This window comes from Rana temporaria, chromosome 2 (genome assembly GCF_905171775.1).
Source record: "Rana temporaria chromosome 2, aRanTem1.1, whole genome shotgun sequence".
Taxonomy (NCBI): domain Eukaryota; kingdom Metazoa; phylum Chordata; class Amphibia; order Anura; family Ranidae; genus Rana; species Rana temporaria.
Window position 1 is genome coordinate 367,140,061 of NC_053490.1, and position 23,238 is coordinate 367,163,298.

The 23,238-nt window shown below is 41.7% G+C and overlaps 1 protein-coding gene across 1 annotated transcript in view; it reads left to right on the forward strand.

Annotated features, from left to right (window-relative positions):
• Positions 1–23,238, forward strand: part of SARS1 (seryl-tRNA synthetase 1) — a 48,955-nt gene that overhangs the window by 7,051 nt on the left and 18,666 nt on the right. The window contains exons 2-8 of the mRNA XM_040337709.1: positions 387–457; positions 2,701–2,781; positions 5,474–5,632; positions 7,149–7,292; positions 9,925–10,080; positions 18,515–18,736; positions 22,040–22,169. Coding sequence (XP_040193643.1) covers positions 387–457; positions 2,701–2,781; positions 5,474–5,632; positions 7,149–7,292; positions 9,925–10,080; positions 18,515–18,736; positions 22,040–22,169 — 963 coding nt within the window. The remainder of the gene's footprint in view (positions 1–386; positions 458–2,700; positions 2,782–5,473; positions 5,633–7,148; positions 7,293–9,924; positions 10,081–18,514; positions 18,737–22,039; positions 22,170–23,238) is intronic.

Genomic DNA, 23,238 nt, shown 5'->3' on the forward strand with positions numbered 1-23,238 from the left:
GGGGGGCTGACGTCAGCGAGGAGGATAGAGGGGGACGTGCCTGGTCACATGAGCGCTGCTGTATTCTAATGAGAATACAGCGACGGCGCCGGCTTGTACACAGGATTCTCACACTGGGAAGGAAGGTGCGTGCCGTTGGACCAACTAATCGATAATGAAAATCGTTGACAACGATTTTCATTATCGATTTTATCGATTAATCGTTTCAGCCCTAGACCATTGTGAAATACACATGATGAGACAAAAGCTTGCTTTCAAGATTCTGAAATACCAGGTCTTGCATTATCTATTGTCAACTTGCCCATGGTTCAGGATTATTACTTTGATAGTATGTTGTGCTATGTACTCATTTAACAAGGTATCCCTGTTATTTTTGTGTTTTACAGGCAGGTTCCAAACAGACAACCTGAACAAGCAGAAAAATCTCTGCAGCAAAACCATTGGGGAAAAAATGAAGGTAAAACAAATGCATCTCCTTACCACTGTTTTTTTTTGTCTTTGTGTAGGTGCTAAAAATGCTTTTGTCAGAGATGATCGGGGTGGGGACAGTTACAATCACTGAACCCCCCCAGTGTGGCTTTCAATAAAGCAATTGGCAGTTGGTTTTCCTCCTCTCCCTCCCGTGGCTTTCAGCTGCTTTATTGAAAGTCACACAGGGAGATCAGTGATTGTAACTGCCACCACCACCGCACCAATCACCCCCTGCTCCCCCTCTGTGCTCCCCAGGTCCTCCGTGTCCTCTCCTGGCGGTCCCCGTCCCAGATCTGTCAGGATGGAGAGCAAAGGAAGGAGCTGGTAAACGTGTCATTTACAGGCTCCTTCCTTTTCCGGTGATCACTGATTGTCTATTCACATAATTGAGCATTGTAAACTGTGTTTACAATGCTTCAGTTTATGAATAAACAGGAGTCTCTGTCCATTCATCTTCAGTGCATCTGAGGCTACTAAGAAAGGGACTGGGGAATCTGTGTCCTTAGTCTCTTTCCCTGTCTCACCAAAGCCCCCCCCCCCCCCCCAACAGGGCTGATTAAAATATATATATATATATATAAAAAAAAAACATAGTATTGTAAAAAATATTTAAAAGTAAAATTGTATAAAAAAAATCGGCATCGGCAAGTACGAGGGGGGGCGGCGAGTACTCTGTCTTAAAAAAGTGGTATCGGTGCAACCCTATTCAGTGGTGAAAGAGTTCTCTACCTCTATATATGTGTGGTGTGTTTTGTCACAGTATAAGATTATACTGTATAATGCATATGACATTCAGTACAGGATAATGACCATCATCAATCTTAAAGCGGAGTTCCACCCAAAATTGGAACTTCCGCTTAAACCACTCCTTGCCCCCTTACATGCCACATTTGGCATGTCATTTTTTTTTTTTTGGGAGTGGGGGCTTCAGTAGGAGTGGGACTTCCTGTCCCACTTCCTCCTTCCGCCCAGGGACCGATTAGGCTATACGTCATATCGCCTTTTGACGGCCCCTCCCTGTAGGCGATCACCTGGAACACGTGACGGGTCCCAGGCGATCGCCTGTCCACTCCGGTAGCACTGCTCGCGCATGCGCAGTGAGTGCCTGCGCCGTGAAGCCGAAAGCTGTCACGGCCGAGTGCCCACAGTTAGAATGGAGGCGCCAGCGAAGAAGGTGGGAGAGGAGCGGAGCGCGCTGGACAGTGGAGCAGGTAAGTGTATGTTTATTAAAAGCCAGCAGCTATGGTTATTGTAGCTGCTGACTTTTAATAAACATGAAAAAAGTCTGGAACTCCGCTTTAACGGAGCATGTCTTCAGAAGTCTATATTACTAGTTACAATTGGCGTGGTGTTCCCCCTCATGATTCATACCAAATACCAGCTCTGTGGGAGGGAGGGGTCTGCTGTTCACACTGGGGCGACTTCCTGTAAAATTGCCTCACTATGAACAGGGATCCGACTTGGAGGTGACTTCCATTGAAATCAATGGATACAAGTCACCTAGAAGTCGGATTGAAGTAGTACAGGAACCTTTTTTGAAGTCGGAGCGACTGCAGTAGTGTTCATTAAGACGGCTCCATTCACTTACATTGATTTCTTCATGCAGCGCGACTTGGGGCAACTTGAAGTCGGATCCAAAGTCAGACCTGTGTGAATGGGCTCTAAAAAACATCCAGCATGAATAAAAACAATATAAAAAAACTTCAAATTCCAAGAGTCCAAAATAATATTGTAGCAGTGCTTTAATCAAACAGTCTGACCAACTTCCATGTAATGTTCATACAGGGGCCAATAATGGTGCAGAGGAAAAAATCAGTGATTGGAAATGGGATCGATATTAACATCAATGATTCTCCTGCAGTGCCTTCTATATTGTGGATCACAATACAGAAGGCACTGCAGGAGAATTATTGCTGTTTATCTGAGAGGACCCCTGCATTAAGCAACTAATTTTGGTGGAGAGTGTAGTTTAACCGGTGGAAGACCAGGGTGATTCAATGCACATCTCATTTTCATTTGTGGCGAGTGCATCCCAAGAGATAACATTGCCAAAATTGAAGCATTATTCCACTGTACAATGCTTCCTTGTATAGAAAGAAAAAGGGTTGATCAAATAATAAATAAAATAAACCAGCTTAAATGTTATTTTCTTTATTGATGAGGAGCTATGTGTGTGTGTGCTGAATAAAAAAACGTATTTTTTTTTTTTGTATATTTTTGCCATTGCAGAAGAAAGAGCCTGTTGGTGACAGCGATGAACTCCCAGAAAATGCCCAGGATGTACACCAGTTAACTGCAGAAATTCTGAGTGTGAGTATGTTCTTCCAATGCTCCTGTAGTAACCATGTGCCATGTAGGGGATGGGTAGGGACATACAACGTTTCCCATACTTATAGTACAATCGTAAAGACCCGTACACACAATCGGGGGGGGGGGGGGGATTACGAACGGTCTGCCAATTTTCAGATCATTCGTACGGTGCTTTCGATAGCCGATTCAGTTTTTTCATCAGACAAAAGCTGGATGCGCAGACTATAATATTTTTGTCATATGTGAACCAAAAGTCTGATTTTCATACGAAAAAAATCCTAAGAGCAAGACTATGCATGCTCAGAAACGGAAGAATACATATAAAACTTTTCAACACATTACGTCATTTCTGAAGGAGAATTTTCGTATGGTGAGCAACCTCTTCACTTTCGACATGAGACTAGCATGCAACAAAAAATGGACGTCCGAAAATCTGAACGTGTGTATGAGGCTTAAAACAGCCCTCTCCTGTTGCATCATGATATTTATACAGCCTCCTCCAATTTAATTAAAAAAATATTTATCAAACCGTTAGAATTGTCCTTGTCGCACCTTGGCAGAATTTAACATCACCGTTTTTATGGGGGGTTCCAGCCAATCTGAGAAACCCATCTGTATGTTGCTGGTGGTATGACAGTCTAGGCTGCTTTTCAGCAGCAAGGTTTTTATTGCTTTTTTCTTTAATTATTTGTTTTATTTTACTGAAGTATGCATTTTTGTATTGCAGTGCATTTTTTTTATTTTTATTTCCTTGTTGGTTTAATCAGAGGGGCAGTAAATTGTTTTTTCATAACAGAGTAACACTTGCAAGCATTTTTTTAATTATTTTTACTTGGCTTTTTTTCAGTAGTTTACTTCCTGAAATGACCAGCTTTTTAGTTTTTGTTTACTTACCACTACTTTTTATTCAAGCCCAAACCGTGAATCGTATAATTTGGAATGGGAAACCTAATCCATTTATGGGAGGTGCACTAATTTTATTTAAATTTCATTTTATTGCAGCCATTTTGCTATGGGGTGTGTTCTATAAGAGCTCCACATTTTGATGGAAGGGACTGCACAAGGTACAATAAGTGAGCTGTCAGCACGGCAGCACTGTTTTTGGTCCTTACACATTATGTCACTGGTATTTGGCACAATTTGGGTAATGAGTAGGGACCAAAAGTAGCCCATGAATGATACTATTGTAATGACAGCAGTGTATTCACGGGACTTTATCTTGCAAAGGGCATAATAGAGGTAAGTTTAGTTAAACATTACATTTACCTTTTGTCAGCCTTTCCATTAAAACCTCTGTGTTAATGCTGTATCCAGAAACAGAAGGCCTAACATTGATATCCACTATATGACATTCTGTTTTTCTCCTATAGTGAATAAATACTAACTTGATAGATACAATACTTGTAAAAGCTATCAATATATTATCGCCTTAACTTGCATTAATGGGCTAGGGCTATGTTTTGCAAAGGCGTTTTTACTAATTTTAGATATTTCCTTTATTAGCTCCTTTTGTTGCTAAGGAGGAGTACATTGTAATCACTGTCACAGCGATTGCAAAAAGACAACCATTCATTGCCTAAACTAAGTTAAGAATTTGCTACAGAACCACTGGCTTCAGTAGCTACACATTGGGGTTGATTTACTAAAACTGGAGAGTGCAAAATCTGGTGCAGCCCTGCAGAAGAGAAACAAATCAGCTTATACAATTAAGATTTGACAAAAACCTGCAAGCTAATTGGTTTCTATGCAAAGCTGCACCAGATTTTGCACTCTAGTTTTAGTAAATTAAACCTTGTAGGGGAGATTTACTAAAACTGGAGCACTCAGAATCTGGTGCAGCTGTGTAATATAGCCAGCTTCTAGCTTCAGCTTATTCTGTTGGCAATACAACTTGGAAGCTGATTGGTTTCCATGAAGCGTTGCACTCTCATATTTTAGTAAATAACCCCCATTCTGTCCAATGCAGCTCCTGATAAACTTGGCACACCAATGATCTGTAGCCAGCTATTAAAGTGTTTGTGAACCCAAAAACTGAATTGACTTAACCACTCGTTTCAAAGGAGGTCTAGGGTTAGAATTATTGCTGGAACGATCGTGGCGATGCCTCGCATGGTTTGAACACCGTTTTCATATGTGGGCGCTACTCACGTATGCATTTGCTTCTGCGCGCAAGCTGGACAGGCGTGTTTAAAAAAAAATTTAATTATATTTTAATGTTTGTTTTATTTTTACGATGTTCTTTAAACAAAAAAAAAATGTCGCTTTTTTTCCTATTACAAGGAATGTAAACATCCCTTGTAATAGGGAAAAAAGCATGACAGGACCTCTTAAATATGAGATCGGGACTCAAAAAAAACTCAGATCTCACATTTACACTGAAATGCAATAAAAAAAATTAAATAAAAAAAATGTTGCTTTAAGAGCTATGGTCGGAAGTGAAGTTTTGACATTACTTCCGCCCTGCAATGGTTTGGAGATGGGTGGGGGGCCATCTTCCCCACACTCATCTCCATAACTAACAGGGAGAAGGACTAATTATTCATCGCCTGATAACTGGAGTGATTTTGAAATTATGGGTTTGCACCTACATTAATGTGTTTGGGGTCCAAGAAATAATTTTCACTTGTTGCTTTTACAATAGTTTTTTAATTTTTTTTTTTTTTTTTAATAATGTGAATCTTATCCAATACAGACATTATCAGTAACGCAGATTAAGAAACTTCGAGTCATGATAGATGAGAAAATTGCAGAAATCGACACGGAACGTTTGCGTTTAGAGACTGAAAGATTTGAAAGCCTTCGAGAAATAGGAAACCTGCTGCACCCATCTGTACCAATCAGTAATGATGAGGTATTAACTTCCATTTTCATTCTGTTCTCTGTTTTTAGTAATTTTAAGTTTTAAAAAGGACAAAATTGGGGATAATCTGTGTATTTACAGAGAATACTGAAATTCTGTTGTCTTAGTTGGCCTGTTTAAATGGTTTCTTTACAGTATAGCCCTTAATCCAGGGTGTGTGCCTATTTGTTTGGTGTATGCCTCTACATGCAAATAGGAAAATAATTTCAGGTTTTGGTCTGAGTTCTCAGGTGGCCAGTCCATTTGATCAAGCTGTTAGTAGACAGCACAGATCACAGGTAAAATGCATGGAGCCAATGACGGCAATCTCAAATGTTGCATACATTTCACAGTCCCCCTTTTTCCCCACAATGGAGGAAGGAGTATTGAAGGAAGGGAGATTCAAGTTGGGGGTTTTAATTAATTTGATTATTAGATCTTCTTCCTTCCTTTTTTTTTTTTTTTTTTTACAACTCGCCCCCCCCCCCTTCTTTAGTTTAAGCTGAACATCTGTAGTATGATCTGTACATTTAACACATTCACTTCCCTTACCCTCCACATTGACCCCTTCATTTCCATCTTTCCATTGTATGACCTGTGCATTAACACCTTTAAAAAAGATAGTGGCAAAACATTAGGTCAACTTTGGTTTAGGTATGTTCCAAAAAAGTCATTTTTGGGATGTTTATACTGTCCTTGTATTTTTTGATATACAGTAAAACTCTTGCTTGCAAGCATAATTGGTTCCGGAAGCATGCTTGTAATCCAAAATGCTCTTATATGCAAGCAAATGTCCCCATAAGAAATCATGAAAACTGCTCATGATTTGTTCCACAGCAATTTATTCATAAGTTCTTCAGTTTATCGTCCATATAAAAAGATTATATCAATGTGATGTGTAACGATAAAATGTCCATCCACAAGGGGATTAGAAGCAAAATCCAGCAGGAGCCACAGAGTATAAAAGAGAAGAGAGGCACCTCTAAGTGTAGCAATATGGTTATATTTAATGAAGTTACAATATTTAGCAACTCGCATGGTTGATAATTTAAAATGGCGATCTCTGAAAGTGAGGCTTGAAGCGCTCGTGGATGAAATAACGCCGATGGCGGAGAGGGGGATGGTCTATGGGCAGCTTTACCCTGGATGCCTGCATACTTGGATGTGCCTGTTTTTAATCATCAACCATGTGAGTTGCTAAGTGTTGTACCTTCATTAAATGTAACCATATTGCTACACTTGGAGGAGCCTCTCTTCTCTTTTATACTCGGTTGTGACGCTACTTGTATATCAAGTCATCGCTCATTTATCAAGTCAAAATTTATAAAAAAAAAAAAAAATGGCTTGTCTTGCAAAACACTCTCGGGCCAAGTTACTCTCAATCCAAGGTTTTACGGTAGTCTATAACAAAGTAAACATGTTTTTTTATTTTAAGATATTTTTTTTTTTTTTTTTTTTTATAAACCTTTTCTGCTTCTTGGCTTATGATGTACAACAAAACTCTTTTTTGGATTTCTGACATGTCTAGGACAATGACAACAAAGTGGAGCGCACATTTGGAGACTGTGGAAGTAAAAAGAAGTACTCTCATGTGGATCTTGTAGTTATGGTAGATGGCTTTGAAGGAGATAAAGGTGCCGTAGTTGCTGGCAGCAGAGGCTATTTCCTTAAGGTGGGTACCGTGTGGACAGCAAAAAGGGTCATTTGGGAAACTCTTATTTGTGAACATGTAACAAGCTGAATAACCCAATACTTTTGGATTCACTATAGTGATTTTTCAGACCTTCTAGGATAATTTGGGTCATTTTCAATGTAAATTTGTTTGTGAAATCAACTGCTATTGCTGACTGAGGAAATTCAACTCTGCCACTGATTTACAGCTTGCATGTTTAGGGTTTGTGATTCGAAAGTACTACATTTTGCACAACCAGGCCATTGATAGCATATCATAAGTCTTTTATGATCGATGTACTGAAATGTTCTGCAAATGTGCTTACATTTATTAGCTATGACTTGAAGAAAAAAAGGTACACTTCAATCAAAATTGAAATGTAAGCCTTGTAATGCATACAGGGTTTACCTGGTACCTGCCTAGGCTTTCTGCTTTTGATCTATGCATAGCTCTAGTGCAGAAGCCCCCCCCCCCCCCCCCACTGATTTAAATGACCACGTGATATAAAAAAATGTCTGGTCAAATGTGACCATGCACATGCCATCTAGGCACGCACTCTTTAGGCCCCTTTCACACCCGCGGACCGTATGTCCGCTTTTTCATCCATCCATGTGCGGATGAAAAGGGGACATACATTGGTCCCTATGAGATCGCGGATGAACATCTGCTGACACCCGATCACGCCCGCCTCCAATTCTGCAGACGGAGGAAGACCCTATTTTCCCTTCCGTCATCAGATCGGATGATCTGTGTTCATCCGATCCCCCCCATAGGGGAGAGCGGAGAAAAGTGTGCGGGGACCGACCTGTCATCCACCGGCTCAGCGGGGATCAACGGAGCGATCCCCGCTGAGCAAACAGAGGTTCACGGGGCGGATCATTACTGATCCGCCCCATGTGAAGGGGCCCTTAGTGTGATGCTGTTATTCAGCAAGGCGATGCATGGGACAGATGCAGATTAAGTGACCGTTTATTGCTACAGGAATGCAATTAAAATTCTGTATGTCCTTGTTCGTTTTGTGTGTGCATGTGTAAAATATATATATATATATATATATATATATATATATATATATATATATATATATATATATACACAGCCCTCAAAAAATCCACTCGCCTGCTTGCATTTTGAGAGCTGGCTGCCTGGGGGCGGGGGGGGCGAGCACCGCCAGCAGCCTGGGTTTGTTGGCACGATCATAGGGGAAGGGAGAGAAGATCCGCCGTTGCCATCTGGTTGATCAGCGCGTGGGGAACATAAAAGCTTTCATTTCAATAGCTGTGTGTTCCCCGCCGCGTACTGTCATATACAGCCCCTCCCCCTTGTCCGGGCACTTTGATAGACAGATTACTTGTCCCAGGATTGGACGGGTGATCTGTCTATCAAAATGCCCGGCTAAGGGGGATGGGCTGTATATGACGGTCTGATCAACCAGACAGCAGTGGCTCTCCTCTCCTCTCTCTTCCACTACACATTGGGGACACAGAGCTTTATTGCAATATATTATTGCCAAAAGTATTGGGTTGCCTGCCTTTACACGCACATGAACTATAGTGGCATCCCAGTCTTAGTCCATAGGGTTCAATATTGAGTTTGCACACCCTTTGCAGCTATATCCTTACCTGTTAAATGTCTCCCCTCTGTCTTATTGAATTGAATTGAATTTTTTGAATTGCATTACTGAAATTAACTTCCCCCTATATTATAATATATTTTATTTATTTTTATCAGTATGAATTATAATAAAGTGGAAGCTTTAGGAGTGTTAAATTGGACCCAAACTGGACCCTAAAATAATTTTTTTTGGGCACCTTTTACCACCTGTTATGGTCCTACACTTGTATTCAGGGATACTGGACCCAAGTGGTCAAATTTTTACATGACCACATGGGCTCTCCTTTTTGACTCTATGCCCTAAAAAATTTCTCCTAGGCCTTCTCTCCACCTCAGAGGAAGACAAACCTCTGCATATTTTCCTACAGGAGTCTCTTTATGGCCAGAATGCAAATTTCAAGGGTCTGGCTTAGGAAGTCATCCCTGACTGTCCAGCAATGGATCAATGCTAGCTTACCCTACAAAAAAGTTCTTTATATCCATAGAGGTTGTCCAAACAAGTATCACAAGACCTGGGACCGGTGGCTGGAAAATGTTTCTCATGTGTGGAAACTATGCCACTTTGCTAATTTATCCCACGTGTCACATGCAACACACCCTGCTTTCACACTGATCCGTTTTTCTTCCACTGCATTAAAAACAAAGCGTAAGAAAAACGTATGACCTATGGAACTCTTCACACTGCTGGTCTGCTGCTTTTAGTATAATCCTGCTTGCTGCATTTTTGATGCGGTAAAAACATGCACCTCCCCATTGAAATGCAAAGAAAACACGGATGTGGATTTTGACAGACATGGTAAAAACACATATGTGTGTTTTTGCTTTGAATCGGTGTGAAAGCGCCCTAAGATTTATTATAGATGTCTGCTTCCACACAGAAAAAACGTGTATGCTAAGTCAATAAAAGGGATAAAACCGGCTTCCTTTTTTTCTTTTTTTTTCACACTTTTTTTTTTTGTTTATCGTAATATCATCTTGTTATGCATCTTTACCGCCGACTCTTTCTGCCTTTTTATAGGGTCCACTTGTATTTTTGGAGCAAGCACTTATCCAGTTTGCACTTCAGACTCTAGCAGGGAAAGGTTATACTCCCATATACACACCATTTTTCATGAGGAAAGAAGTAATGCAGGAAGTAGCTCAACTAAGCCAGTTTGATGATGAGTTGTATAAGGTATGCTATGAACAAACCTCAATGTTTTTTTTATTCCTATGCGTACAGAAACGTGTGTGTGTGTGTGTGATTTTATGTATATATATATATATATATATATATATATATATATATATATATATATATATATATATATATATATATATATATATATATATAAATTTTTTTTTTTTTTTTTTGGAAAGAATCCAGGCCTTTTTTAAAGCCATCTACTGAGCTGGCCAGAACCACCTTTTGAGGGAGTCTATTACACATTTTCACAGCTCTTACTGTGAAGAAACCTTTCCGTATTTGGAGATTAAATCTCTTTTCCTCCAGATGTAAAGTGTGCCCCTCTGTGATGACCTTAAAGTGAATAACTCAACACTAAGTTAACTATATGGACCACTCACTTATGTATTTATAAATGTTGATCACATTCCCCCCTTAATCTCCTCCTCTTCTCAAGGGAGAATAAAATCAGTTCCTCTAATCTTTCCTCATCGCTGAGATCCTCCATGCCTCTTATCAGTTCAGTTGCCCTTCTCTGAACTTTCTCCAGTTCCCCAATTTATTTTCTTTATCGTACACCACCGGACACAGAACCAGTCATTACATAATGGATTAAGGGTCACCAGCCGTGATTGGACACTGGCACAACCAATTAAAGACCGTTCCCCTCCATATAACCCCTCCCATCAGGGAAGTACCTCCAGTTTTTTTTCGCCAGTGTCTAAGGTGTTGGACGCGATTTTTTTTTTTAGGATGTGCTAAGGAAGCTCTGCCAAAGAAACCCTTGGGGGGTAAAAGAGCTACACTTTTGGGGTCCATCCAAGATGCCTAAATTGTTACGCCAAAACTTTATAGTATCCGGACCTCGCGGACGAGGTGTCGCCTGTAATGTCTCTCTTCAGAGGACTGGGCTCTAGGGTCCAGCACTTTCGCTATTATACACAAAAAGTCCTGGCAGAGTCTTTTACAAGGCCCAGGGAAGAGGCAGTGTCCGTTCCTTCATACAGCACACTCCTTCTGCTCTCAGACAGGTATCGGGGGGATCTTCCTCACATTTGATTACCGCCATTACCCCCTAGGTTGTGCGCGCTTTATGCTATTAGCAATGGGAGAGGGGGGGCGGGGCTGTAAGCGGGCGCACGCATGAGGTTCAGATGGCAAACACAGACAGGAAGTAATAAAAAGAGCCTCCTAAGCCTGGAGCTTTCCTTGAAGGGACACAGCAGCGTAAGGGCACGTAAGGTCTCCATGTGGTTGGCTGAGCACTCCCAAGATAAGACACCTACTCTAGCATGAAACTGTGTTATTAGTTGCATACTTATATGTAGATTGCTAAACTAGCACAGTAGTATATGCATTTGTTGGTACCTTGGATTTGCTTGGCAATATGTCTTCCCAAAGAAGAAGTTCTGGTACTAAAAACAAAAAAGCATCGCCGCCTAAGACGGGGGGGGGGGCCCTAGCCGTGCCTCCTCGATACCTTCCTCTCCTGTGAGATCTGATGCACCTGTACAGGATGAGCCATTACCTCTATCTGGAGTAACAGACTCTCCTGTGGTGCCTGTGCCTGCATATGTCATGGAGGACTCTCTGGCGACAGCCCTGGACAACTTAGAAAGGAGAATCGCTGCGCTGATTGAAAAGTCCTCAGGGACAAAAAGCGAAGCAGATCTCCATCTGTTTTAGATCTTCTTGCAGAAAGATCTTAGGAGAATGAGGCCCCATCGGAGGATGAGGACTCCGAGGGGTCAATAATATCAGAAGAACCTTTTTCTGCTTCCCAGGTTCTGAAGTTACAGGTGCAATGTTATGCTGAAGCGGTTCGCTCTACATTCAGATTACCCTTTTCTGAATTAACTGAATCACCTGTCTCCTCTCTGGGTTCTTTAAAATCCCCACAGGCTGCTTGTGCCTTTCCGATTCATCCTTTATTGGAGAATCTGATTTACGCAGACTGGAAACACCCAGATAAGCGTTTTTTTCCTCCTAAAAAAGTCTGAAGTTCTTTATTCTATGGAGAAGAAGTTTACCAAGAAATGGAGTCTGCCTTCTGTGGATGCAGCTATCTCTTGTGTAAATAAAAGCCTTACTTGTCCAGTGGACAATGCCCAGGTATTTAAAGATCCTTCTGAGAAGAAATTGGAATCTTTATTAAGGTCTTTCTCCTGGGAGGCGCAGTAATCCAACCTGCTGTGGGGGCGGAACGGACCAAGGTTTTTCTCTGCAAGTCCGTTTTATTTGACTGAACAATAAAAGAGGATTGCTCAGAGCTGGATTAACTCTGTGTGGCAATACAGTGCACAGATGATAGGAAATCTTATACCCTACATTGTGACATAAAAAAAACATATTTTTTTCGGGTTTACATCCACTTTAACCCATTATGTAATGACTGGCTCTGTGTTCTGTAGTGTACGCCAAGAAAGGGATTTTACAGGTAAGCTGTTCTAAAAAAAAACAGGATTTTTATAACAGGTGCCCAAAACTGAACTGCATTTTTTCAGATGGGGTCTTGCTAATGATTTGTACAGGTGCAAAATGATCTCCATACACAAGCACAATATATGCTGTATAGTGCTATTTTGTACTGCTTGTGGCACTACAGATACTATAGTAATCATTCACTCGTACATATCACAATCTGATAATTTGCAATTATCTTTTAAATTCTGGTAAAGATCTGCATCAGGTGGGGGGTGGGGTTGCCAAAAAGCACTCAAATTAGCATTGTTTAGAATAATAATATAAAGATTTGTGTGTGTGTGTGTGTGTGTGTGTGTGTGTGTGTTTATAATATAGGCAAAGTTAGGCAGTCTCACTCTTGCTGATCAAATTTATTTTTAAGATTTACAGAATTCAATTATAGTCCTTTTTAATCATGTCGGCTCAAAAAGATTTATCCCCTTTGATGACCAGGCCATTTTTTTGCAATACGGCACTGCCTTACTTTAACTGACAATTGTGCGGTCGTGCGACACTGTACCCTAATAAAAAAATTGTTGTCCTCCCTCGAACACACAAATAGAGCTTTCCCCAGTCGTCTTCCAGGACAACCCTTGAGAGATGGAGTCCCTCCCATCGACACAGGAAACACATTGCCAACAGTTCAAAAGGCGGTCCCTCAGGTCCCTGGTCAGTCATTGTGTTTCCTCCGTCGGAGGAACATGTTGCCAGATGAACAATACTATAGGGCTTTATCTCTCAGGGGCTGCCTGCAGGGAAAGAGAGGCTGTATAGAGGCCTGGGTCCCACCTATCTCCTTCTAGGAAGTCTCACCTTCTTTGGTGCTGGGCTCGGGTCCCGTCCAGCAACATCGGAGCAGACCCGGTCTTTCTCCTCCTCCCGGTGCCGATGTGAGCCAGTGGGCAGAATGGCGTGGTTCCCCCATTAGCCAGCTCTTCACCGCGGTGGGGGTCGGAGACGCCGACGCGTCATTTCCGGCGGAATCGCGTCATCACTGTGCGCCGAGACTTCCGTTTCAGAGTCTCCCGACGGCGCGTGAGGGAGAGAAAAAGCCCGCGCTAGGCCTACAATCCCTGACCAGCGTCCAGCAATACCGGACTAGCGGTGGGATATGGAGGAAGGGGCCACCATGGAGGCTAATCCCCAGGATACTCCAGAGGACGTAGGCACCAGCTTAACCCAGGTAGGCTGCTGGGCATGCCCTGTACTGGGTTGTTTGTAGGCTAGGTGTGGTGGCTGGGTATAGTTGCTCCATGGGAAGTCACTGTCCCGGGGAAACGATAGCAGTGGTGGCAGCACGGGTGTCCCTTAAAGGGGAAAGGAGTTGATTTTAAAATATCCATTTCAGGCTAAGGAGGCTTCAAGGGAGGAAAAGTCAGGCCGCAGGAAGTGCCCCAATTGTGGAAGCAAACTATCCTCAGGCTATGACAAGACCTTATGCAGGCAATGTATTGCAAGATTGTTGAAATCTGAGACAGACTCCCCCTTGGCCAAGTACCTGGGCTCATTTAAGGAAGAGATGGCATCAACTTTTAAATCCCTTAGGGATTTAATTTCAAGTGTCAACGTGTCTGTTTCCTCCAGTGGTGCAGCTACAGTTTCCCCTTCACCAAGCCCCACAATACCTAGCTCCGGGGAGCCCCATAGAGAAAGGGAGCATAGCCCCGGGTTAGTTAGGCCTGAATCTTCTGACTCTGATTCAGAACAGGAGGAAGATCAGGTCGCAGCTAACAGGATCACAAAGTATAAATTATCTATCGAGGAGGTAGATGAATTATTGAGTGCTATCTATGATACACTGGAGATTGAACAGGAAGAAACTCAATTATCCAGGCATGACAAAATGTATGCTGCCCTGGGTAAAAAGAAGACCAGAGCGTTCCCTATTCATAGTGTGCTCTCTGATCTAGTGCGCAAAGAATGGGCTGAGCCGCATAAAAAAAGCTTTCTTCCCAAACTCTCTCAAAAGAAGGTTTCCCTTTGACGAGAACCCAGAGGCAGTCTGAAACAAAAATCCAAAACTCGTTCCCCTAAGGAATCTGAAAAAACAGGGAAAGAATTCAAGCCCAAAAAACATTGGACAGGGCAAAAAGGCAGAGGGAGAGGGGGCATACTTTTTAATCGCCCCGGTCAAGAGCCCAAGCCCCAGTGACGTCAGGGTCCCTGTGGGAGGAAGATTAAAGAACTTTCTTCCTCAGTGAGAAAAGACAACCTCGAACGAATTTGTTCTAAACATAATCAAAAGAGGTTAAACACTGGAATTCCACAGCGAACCACCATCCAAGTTTCTGGTGACAAAATTACCAAGTCACTCAGAAAAAGCCAAGGCTTTACCCTTTTTAATAGGAGACATGGTGGATCAAGAATTGACACCAGTGCCTAATTACGAACAGGAGGAGGGTTTTTACTTGCACATTTTTGTAGTAAAAAAGCCCTGAGGGAAGATTAGACTGATTATGAACCTCCGACCCCTAAATCTCTCCATCCGTTAGAAGAGATTTCGGATGGAGTCAATTTATTCGATAAGAAATCTTCTTCAAAAATAAGTATTTATGGCGACCCTGAACTTAAGGGACGCCTATCTACATATCCCTATAAGAAAGGAATGTCAGAAATTCCTTCGCATGGCCATTCAGATAGATTGAAAGATCTATCACTTTCAGTGCAGAGCTCTGCCCTTCGGCCTGTCGTCATCTCCAAGGATTTTTTCAAAAGTTCTTGGGGAAGCACTAGTTCCCTTAAGGCTTCAGTCAGTCTCAATCATACCATCCCTGGACAATTTACTTCTCACAGCCCATTCAGAGAAGCAACTCTGCCAAGATGTAGAATTGACGCAACACAACCTGAGATGCTTGGGGTGGATTGTCAGTCTAGAAAAATCCAAAACAACTGCAACACAGAACATTCAGTACTTGGGTTACAAAATACTATCTGTGGAACAAAAGATAGTTTTGCCGGAAGAGAAGATATCCAACCTACATCAGAGGATGTTCTTTCTTCAAACCAGTCACTATTGCACGGTAAGTGAGGTCATGTCAGCAGTGCGTCTGATGATGGCAGCCATCCCAGCTGTGCAGTGGGCCAGGTTCAACCAGAGAGATCTATAGCATTTCCTGTTGGAACAGATGAAGGACAAAGATCTAGAAGAATCTGTATCGATCCCCACCAAGGTGAAATGTTCGCTCTGGTGGTGGAAGGACAAAGAGAACCTAAACAAAGGGGATCTCTAGGTCCTTCCTATCACATCCACTCTGACCACAGATGTGAGCAGTTGGTGTTGGGGAGCCCATCTCAACGCTTTCTGGGCACAAGGCAGATGGACACCAGAAGAGTTAACAGCAATCCTAAGAGCTCTACTAGCATTTCAGGACAAGCTACAAGGTCACCACCTTCAAGTTCGATCAGACAACATGACGGCAGTAGCCTATGTAAACAAGCAGGGAGGTACCAGAAGTCCTCATTTATTGTTGGAGGCAAAACAGATGTTTCAATGGGCAGAAGTTTATCTAAAGTCCGTTTCCGCGATACACTTGAGAGGCAAACAGAACAACACTGCAGACTTCTTGAGTCGACAACTAGTTTCAAATCAAGAATGGTCGCTACATATGGAAGTCTGAGAGAGGAGACTTCAAGGAGAATACAAAAGTTCCCAATTTTTGCTCTCTATGCCCAGGAGAGATCATCCCTGGAATCTGGAGGCATTCCAGATACCATGGATTTTCAGTCTAGCCTATGCGTTTCCACCGCTTCACCTCATTCCGAGGGTATTGGCCAAGTTTCTGGCAGAGGAAACATGTGCATTACTGGTGGCACCTGTTTGGCCCAAGAGACCTTGGTTCACAACATTACTGAAATTAACAGATCAACCACCTTTTGAGGCTCCCATACACACAGGACCTCCTGTCACACGGACCCCTCCTGCATCCTCGAGTACCCATGCTAAAACTCTCAGCATGGTTACTGAGGAAGAGATCTTGAAGGACAAAGGGTTATCCGAGAAGGTGATTCAAACCCTACTTCAGAGTCGAAAACCGGTCACTCGAGCTATCTACAGTAAAATTTGTAAAAAATGTAATTCCTGGTTGGCGGATCAAGAAAACCCTAAAAGAGATGCAACAAATATCTTGCAGTTTCTACAAGACGGGGTAGACAAGGGGGTTAACCCCAAGTACTATTAAGGTACAAATATCAGTGCCAAGTGTATACTTAGAAAGATGCTTGCAGGAAGACCCTCTTATTTCCGGGTTCTGTAAAGCAATCGCTAGACAGAAACCAACTAAGGTCAAAGTAAATCCAACTTGGGACCTGTCATTCGTCCTCAAAGCCTTCTTGAACTCCATTTGAACCTATCTCAGAGGCCTCTTTAAGACTACTTACTTTCAAAACAGTACTCCTTGTGGCAATCACTTCAGCCCGCAGGGTCAGTGAAATACAAGCTCTCTCAATTAGAGAGCCTTTCCTTCAAATCCTTGAAGACCGAGTCATCTTAAAAACAGATCCTGGGTTCTTGCCGAAGGTAGCATCCAAATTCCATAGGTCCCAAGACATTATTCTCCCTTCCTTTTGCCAGAACGCCTCTAATGAAAAATAAAGGCAGTTTCATCTATTAGATGTGAGAAGGTGTATTCTAGAATACTTAGATGCAACCAAATCTTTTAGACTGGCAGATTCTTTGTTTGTACTTTTTTTCTGGACAGCGTAAGGGACAAAAAGCTTCCAAAGTCACTTTAGCTAGGTGGATCAGGCTAGCTATAGCGGAAAGTTATAAAATACTAAATAAAGATCCTCCTGTGGGTGTTTAAAGCCCACTCCACAAGGGCACTTTTGGCATCCTGGGCAGAAAAAGCTGGTGCCACCCCGGAGCAAATATGTAAAGCAGCCACGTGGTCAAGCTTCTCCACTTTTTACAAGGCATTATAGACTGGATTTAATGTCCAGCCAGGATCAGGCTTTTGGGAGGAAAGTCCTCCAAGTTGTGGTCCCACCCTAATCTGGTGAGTACTTGGGGATCCTCTCAAGGGCTGTCCTGGAAGATGACTGGGGAAAACTGGAGTTAGTACTTACCGGTAACTCCTTTTCCGGTAGTCTTCCAGGACAGCACAATCCCACCCTTTAAGTTATGTTGATGCATTAACATGTTTAACTATTGTGGTTATATTTTTCAGTTCCATCCTTCGGTTCTTGGTAAATGACTGACCAGGGACCTGAGGGACCGCCTTTTGAACTGTTGGCAATGTGTTTCCTGTGTCGATGGGAGGGACTCCATCTCTCAAGGGCTGTCCTGGAAGACTACCGGAAAAGGAGTTACCGGTGAGTACTAACTCCTGTTTTCTTTTAGTGGTATTTGATAACCTCTGTCGTTTTTAATCAAAATCTAATTTCTTCATCAATTTAGGCCAATATGTATTCTACTACATATTTTTGGTTAAAAAAATCTCAATAAGCATGTATATAGATTGGTGCAGATCGCCAGTGTCCTGTGTAATTGGCGGGTGCCGGCAGACATCTCAGCGCTGTGGAGCTCATAAATCTCAAAATCATAAAGACATTTCAATAGTTTCAGAAATTTCTATAAAAAAAAAACAGTGATTTCAAAATATTAGCTGGCACTTAAAATGCAAAGAAATGTATACACAAACATTAGTAAAATGTCCACAGGCACTTCAATAAGTACCTCTGAATACTAAAGCAGTGCTACTGTTATTACTTAATTATGACTAACTTTCATATGATAATGGCATATGTGAAAAGTGAATGACAGATGGAGATAAGAGTCCAGAAAGAGACAGGTGGTGATCCGAATGCGATATTGTAGATGTGCACCTCATACCAAAATCCTCAATCCAAGTACCTATGGGAGATGCTGTAAAACTCTGACACCCTCCATGATGTGGATGACAGTTACCTGAAACATATTAAGGCTTGATATGTGTTTCTCATAACCTATTGTTTTGATTTTTCTCTGTTTTGATTTTTTTAGGTGATTGGAAAGGGTAGTGAAAAATCTGATGATAATTCCATTGATGAAAAGTACCTGATCGCAACATCGGAACAACCAATTGCTGCTTTACATCGTGATGAATGGTTAAAGCCTGAAGACTTACCCATCCGTTATGCAGGCTTATCGACTTGTTTCCGTCAGGAAGTTGGCTCCCATGGAAGAGATACGCGTGGGATCTTTAGAGTGCATCAGTTTGAAAAGGTATAAAAATGTTAGTGCAACATTGTAATAAAGTATATATTTTCTAGAGTTGATTGCAGAGTTCTCTGAATATATAAAAACACAAGGTTTCATAACAATTTGTCTTATACAGTGGGTATAAAAAGTCTACACACCCATGTTAAAATGTCAATTTTCTGTGATGTAAAAAAATGAGACAAAAATAAATTCAGAACTTTTTCCACCTTTTTAATGTGGCCTATAAACTGCACAACTCAGTTGAAAAACAAACTGAAATCTTTGGGCGGGGGGGGGGGGGGGCAAAAGTAAAAAAACTAAAATATGGCTTCATAAGTGTGCACACCCTCTTTTATAATTGGGGATGTAGCTGTGTTTAAAATTAAGCAATCACATCCAAACTCATGTTAAATAGGAGTCAGTACACACCTGCCACCATTTAAAGTGCCTCTGATTAACCCAAAATAAAGTTTAGCTGTCTTAGTAGGTCTTTCCTGACATTTTCTTAGTCACATCCTACAGCAAATGCCATGGTCCGCAGAGAGCTTCCAAAGCATCAGAGGGATTTCATTGTTAAAAGGTATCAGTCAGGAGAAGGGTACAAAAGAATTTCCAAGGCATTAAATATACCATGGAACACAGTGAATCAAGTGGAGAAAATATGGCAAACAGTGACATTACCAAGAACTGGACATCCCTCCAAAATTGATATAATGACTAGAAGAAAACTGGTCAGGGAGGCTGCCAAGAGGCCAACAGCAACACATAATCTCCCATATTCTTCATATGTCTGGGCTATGGGGTAGAGTGGCAAGACGGAAGCCTTTTCTTGCAAAGGAAAACATCCAATCCCGGCTAAATTTTGCAAAAACACATCTGAAGTCTCCAAAAGCATGTAGGAAAATATGTTCAGGTCAGATGAAATCAAGGTTGAACTTTTTGGCCATAATGCCAAAAAGATATGTTTGGCGCAAAAACACTGCACATCAAAAGAACACCATACCCACAGTGAAGCATGGTGGAGGCAGGATCATGCTTTGGGGTGGTTTTTCTTCAGCTGGAACAGGGGCCTTAGTCAAGTTAGAGGGAATTATAAACCGTTCTAAATACCAGTCAATATTGGCACAAAACTTTCAGGCTTCTGATAGAAAGCTGAACATCAAGAGGAACTCCATCTTTCAGCATGGCAAGGACCCAAAGTATACATCCAAATCAACAAAGAAATGGCTTCACCAGAAGAAGATTACAATTTTGGAATGGCCCAGATCTGAATCCGATTTTAAAATCTGTAGGGTGATCTGAAGAGGGCTGTGCGCAGATGCCCTTGCAGTCTAACAGAGTTGGAGGGTTTTTGCAAGAAGAGAGGGCAAATTTTGCCAAGTCAAGATTTGCCATGCTGATAGACTCATACCCAAAAAGACTGAGTGCTGTAATAAAATCAAAAGGTGCTTCAACAAAGTATTCGTTTAAGGTAGGAGTTGTACTGTTTATAGGTCACATTAAAGGAGAAGTCCAGCCTGAGCTTGTTCGGCTGGGCTTCTCCTAAGGGTCACAGTGCCATTTGTTTTGCACTCCTGTGACCCGTTTTCAGCAGAGAGCGGTCTGAAGTCCACTCTCTGCTGATGTCCCCAAGATCAGTCCAGGCAGCGCGTCATCCTGACTTCGGAAGCCTGGATCCGCCAGGTGCCTGGACTGATGGCTGTCTCAGTGAGCCGCTGAGATGGCCGTTCCCAGCCCCTCCACAGCTCAGCGCTCCAATGAGCATGGAGGAGCAGGAGAATTGCTGACTGACAGGCAATGGGTTGGTGAGAGAACCGAGCCATCTGCAGTGTTCTGTGGTTTGGTTCTCAGTGAAGAGGTGGCGGCTCAGCAAGGATTTGAAGGTTTTGATACATTACATGAGGATTTGATACATTGTTTGAACACTCATTCACATCATCGCAGATGCAATATGTGTTTGGACTTAATATTATTTATTCATGTTAATTTATATTATTTACTATTGTTGGTTCTCGGATGAGATTGCTTTTTCACATAATTGCACTTTATCCTTTTTAAGGAGCGCAGTTCAATCAATTTATATTGACTTGTTTTTTCACTCACTTTTCACATACAACATGCTGCTCCTTGGTATCATTAATACTAGGGTTGTCCCGATACCACTTTTTTAGGACCGAGTACAAGTACCGATACTTTTTTTCAAGTAGTCGCCGATACCGAATACCGATACTTTTTTTAAATGTCATGTGACCGTTTTCAAACCACAATACAGACTAGGGATATTTTCTTTAGAATTATGAAGAACTGGTACATCATGGTGTGGGGCTGTTTTTTAGCATACGGTACTGGAAAACTACATATCATTGAAGGAGTGATCACTGCCAGTGCCACCTATCAGTGCAGCTCATCGGTGCCAGTGCCCAAAAGTGCAGCTAGCCAGTGCCACCTATCAGTGCCCATTAGTGCATCAGTGCAGGGAGGCAGCTTATTAGTGCATCTCATCAGTGCCACCCAATCAATGCCAGTGCCACCTATCAGTGCCATCCATTTATGAGTGCCATTCAATCAATGCCAGTGCCACCTATCAGTGCCATCCAATGGCACTGCAGCTGCCTGGACGTGTGGATTTATTATATAGCGGTCATCGGCCGGCCGCCGGGCCCTGGTGAGAGAATTAAGTTTGGGCCTATATTATGATGGGGGCCTGGAGCTGCAGCTCCATCAGCCCCACGGTTAATCCGGCCCTGCCTCTATGCACCGCTCGATGTCACAAAAAAAAAAAAAAGTATTCTATTTTGGTATCGGGAGTATTTGCGTGAGTACGAGTACTAGCGCAAATACTCGGTATCGGTCATTTATAGCAAAACATTACACTTCAATCACATCCCCGCGGTATCATTATTACTAATTACTTTCCACTTTGCGCTGGTCTTGGGGCTTTTAAACCCTTTGTTTGCACTTTACTTTCTCTTTAACTTGTGTGTGTAGACATTATATATATATATATATATATATATATATATATATATATATATATATATATATATATATATATATATATATATAATATATATCTCCACTGTATGTTCAAAGAACTGATGTTAACGTGGAACTCCATCTAAAGTTTGCGATGGTGAGGTTAAGTCCTATGTCTAATATATGAAATACAAACAAAATATTTAGTTACTTCTTTTCAAATAACAGGTGGGAATCCTCTTTTACAGTGGCACTTGTTGGAACGAAGAGTATGCAACATGTCAAAATATTTTAATAAAATGTCTATCTAGTGTTGTTTTTTTTTTTTTTTTTTTTTTGTCTTCATTTTAGATTGAGCAGTTTATATATGCCTCTCCTCATGATAACAAGTCCTGGGAGTTGTTTGATGAGATGATCGCCACAGCAGAAGGTTTTTACCAGGCATTGGGCATTCCATATCGCATAGTTAACATTGTTTCAGGTATGCATGCTTCTATAGATTTTTGTGTACTACCATTTAAATATCCCTGGTTCCTGATGAACATAATCCTGTCCAAGTAAGATTTAGAAGCCTGGACACCAGAAGGCACAACTCTTTTTCTAATGCATATAGGAAAAGAAAGGTAATGAAGGTGGGCTGTGCAGGTGAAACCTCCTAAGATTCCTGGCTACCTAGAAGGAGGAAAGGGAAGAATTACCCAGCTCCCAGTGCACTAGGCCTAGAACAGCCTCTGATTATTACTGCTCAGCGCATGTTGTATCCTTGTACATTTAGCTCTGCATTGGATGTAGTATTCTGAAAATGGAATGGGGGTTCTCTATAGTACAGATTTTCAATATGTTTCAATATGTTCCTTGTACATGGTGTTATGCAATTCAGCATCGTTTCTGGTTTAACCTAAAGTTTGCTGTTCATATCATAGTCCATTGTTTAGGAAAAGATCCATCCATGCAAAAATCAATATGCATTTTAGACCTATGCATGTAGACTTTTTTTTCTTCTGTATTGATTTACTAGATTTATTTAATGTAGATTAGTGTCTTCTTTCACATTAGGCACCCTGCATTTTATCTTTTTTTGATAACTTTTATATCCTAAACAATACATTTCTCTGTATTTAGGATGATTGTATCTAATGCCTGCATTAGATTATAATCACTTAGGACCAGTTCAAACCAGAATGCAGTGTGGGAAAGGCACTCTCCATGTGTGTTTCCCGCACAGCGCTCAAAACGCATTTCCTTTGCGTTCTGCTGGGGTGCCATCAACAATTGGTTAGCACCCGCAAGTACCGATCTGCATTTGCAGGCACCAGATTGCATGGTACCATGTACAGGAACAGGATTCTTGTGTGAACCGGCTCCTAAAGAGGTAGAAAACTCTGCTTGGTCACTTTTTATAATAAAGCTTACTTTACTATTGAATATCTCTTAAATGTGCACTGTATAGCGTTGTACTGTGATGGTGACTCCTGTGCGGGAGGGACATCATTGCAGCTCTGCCATTCAACGCCCAGAGCCCATGAACCCAGAAGGAAAACCAGATGATT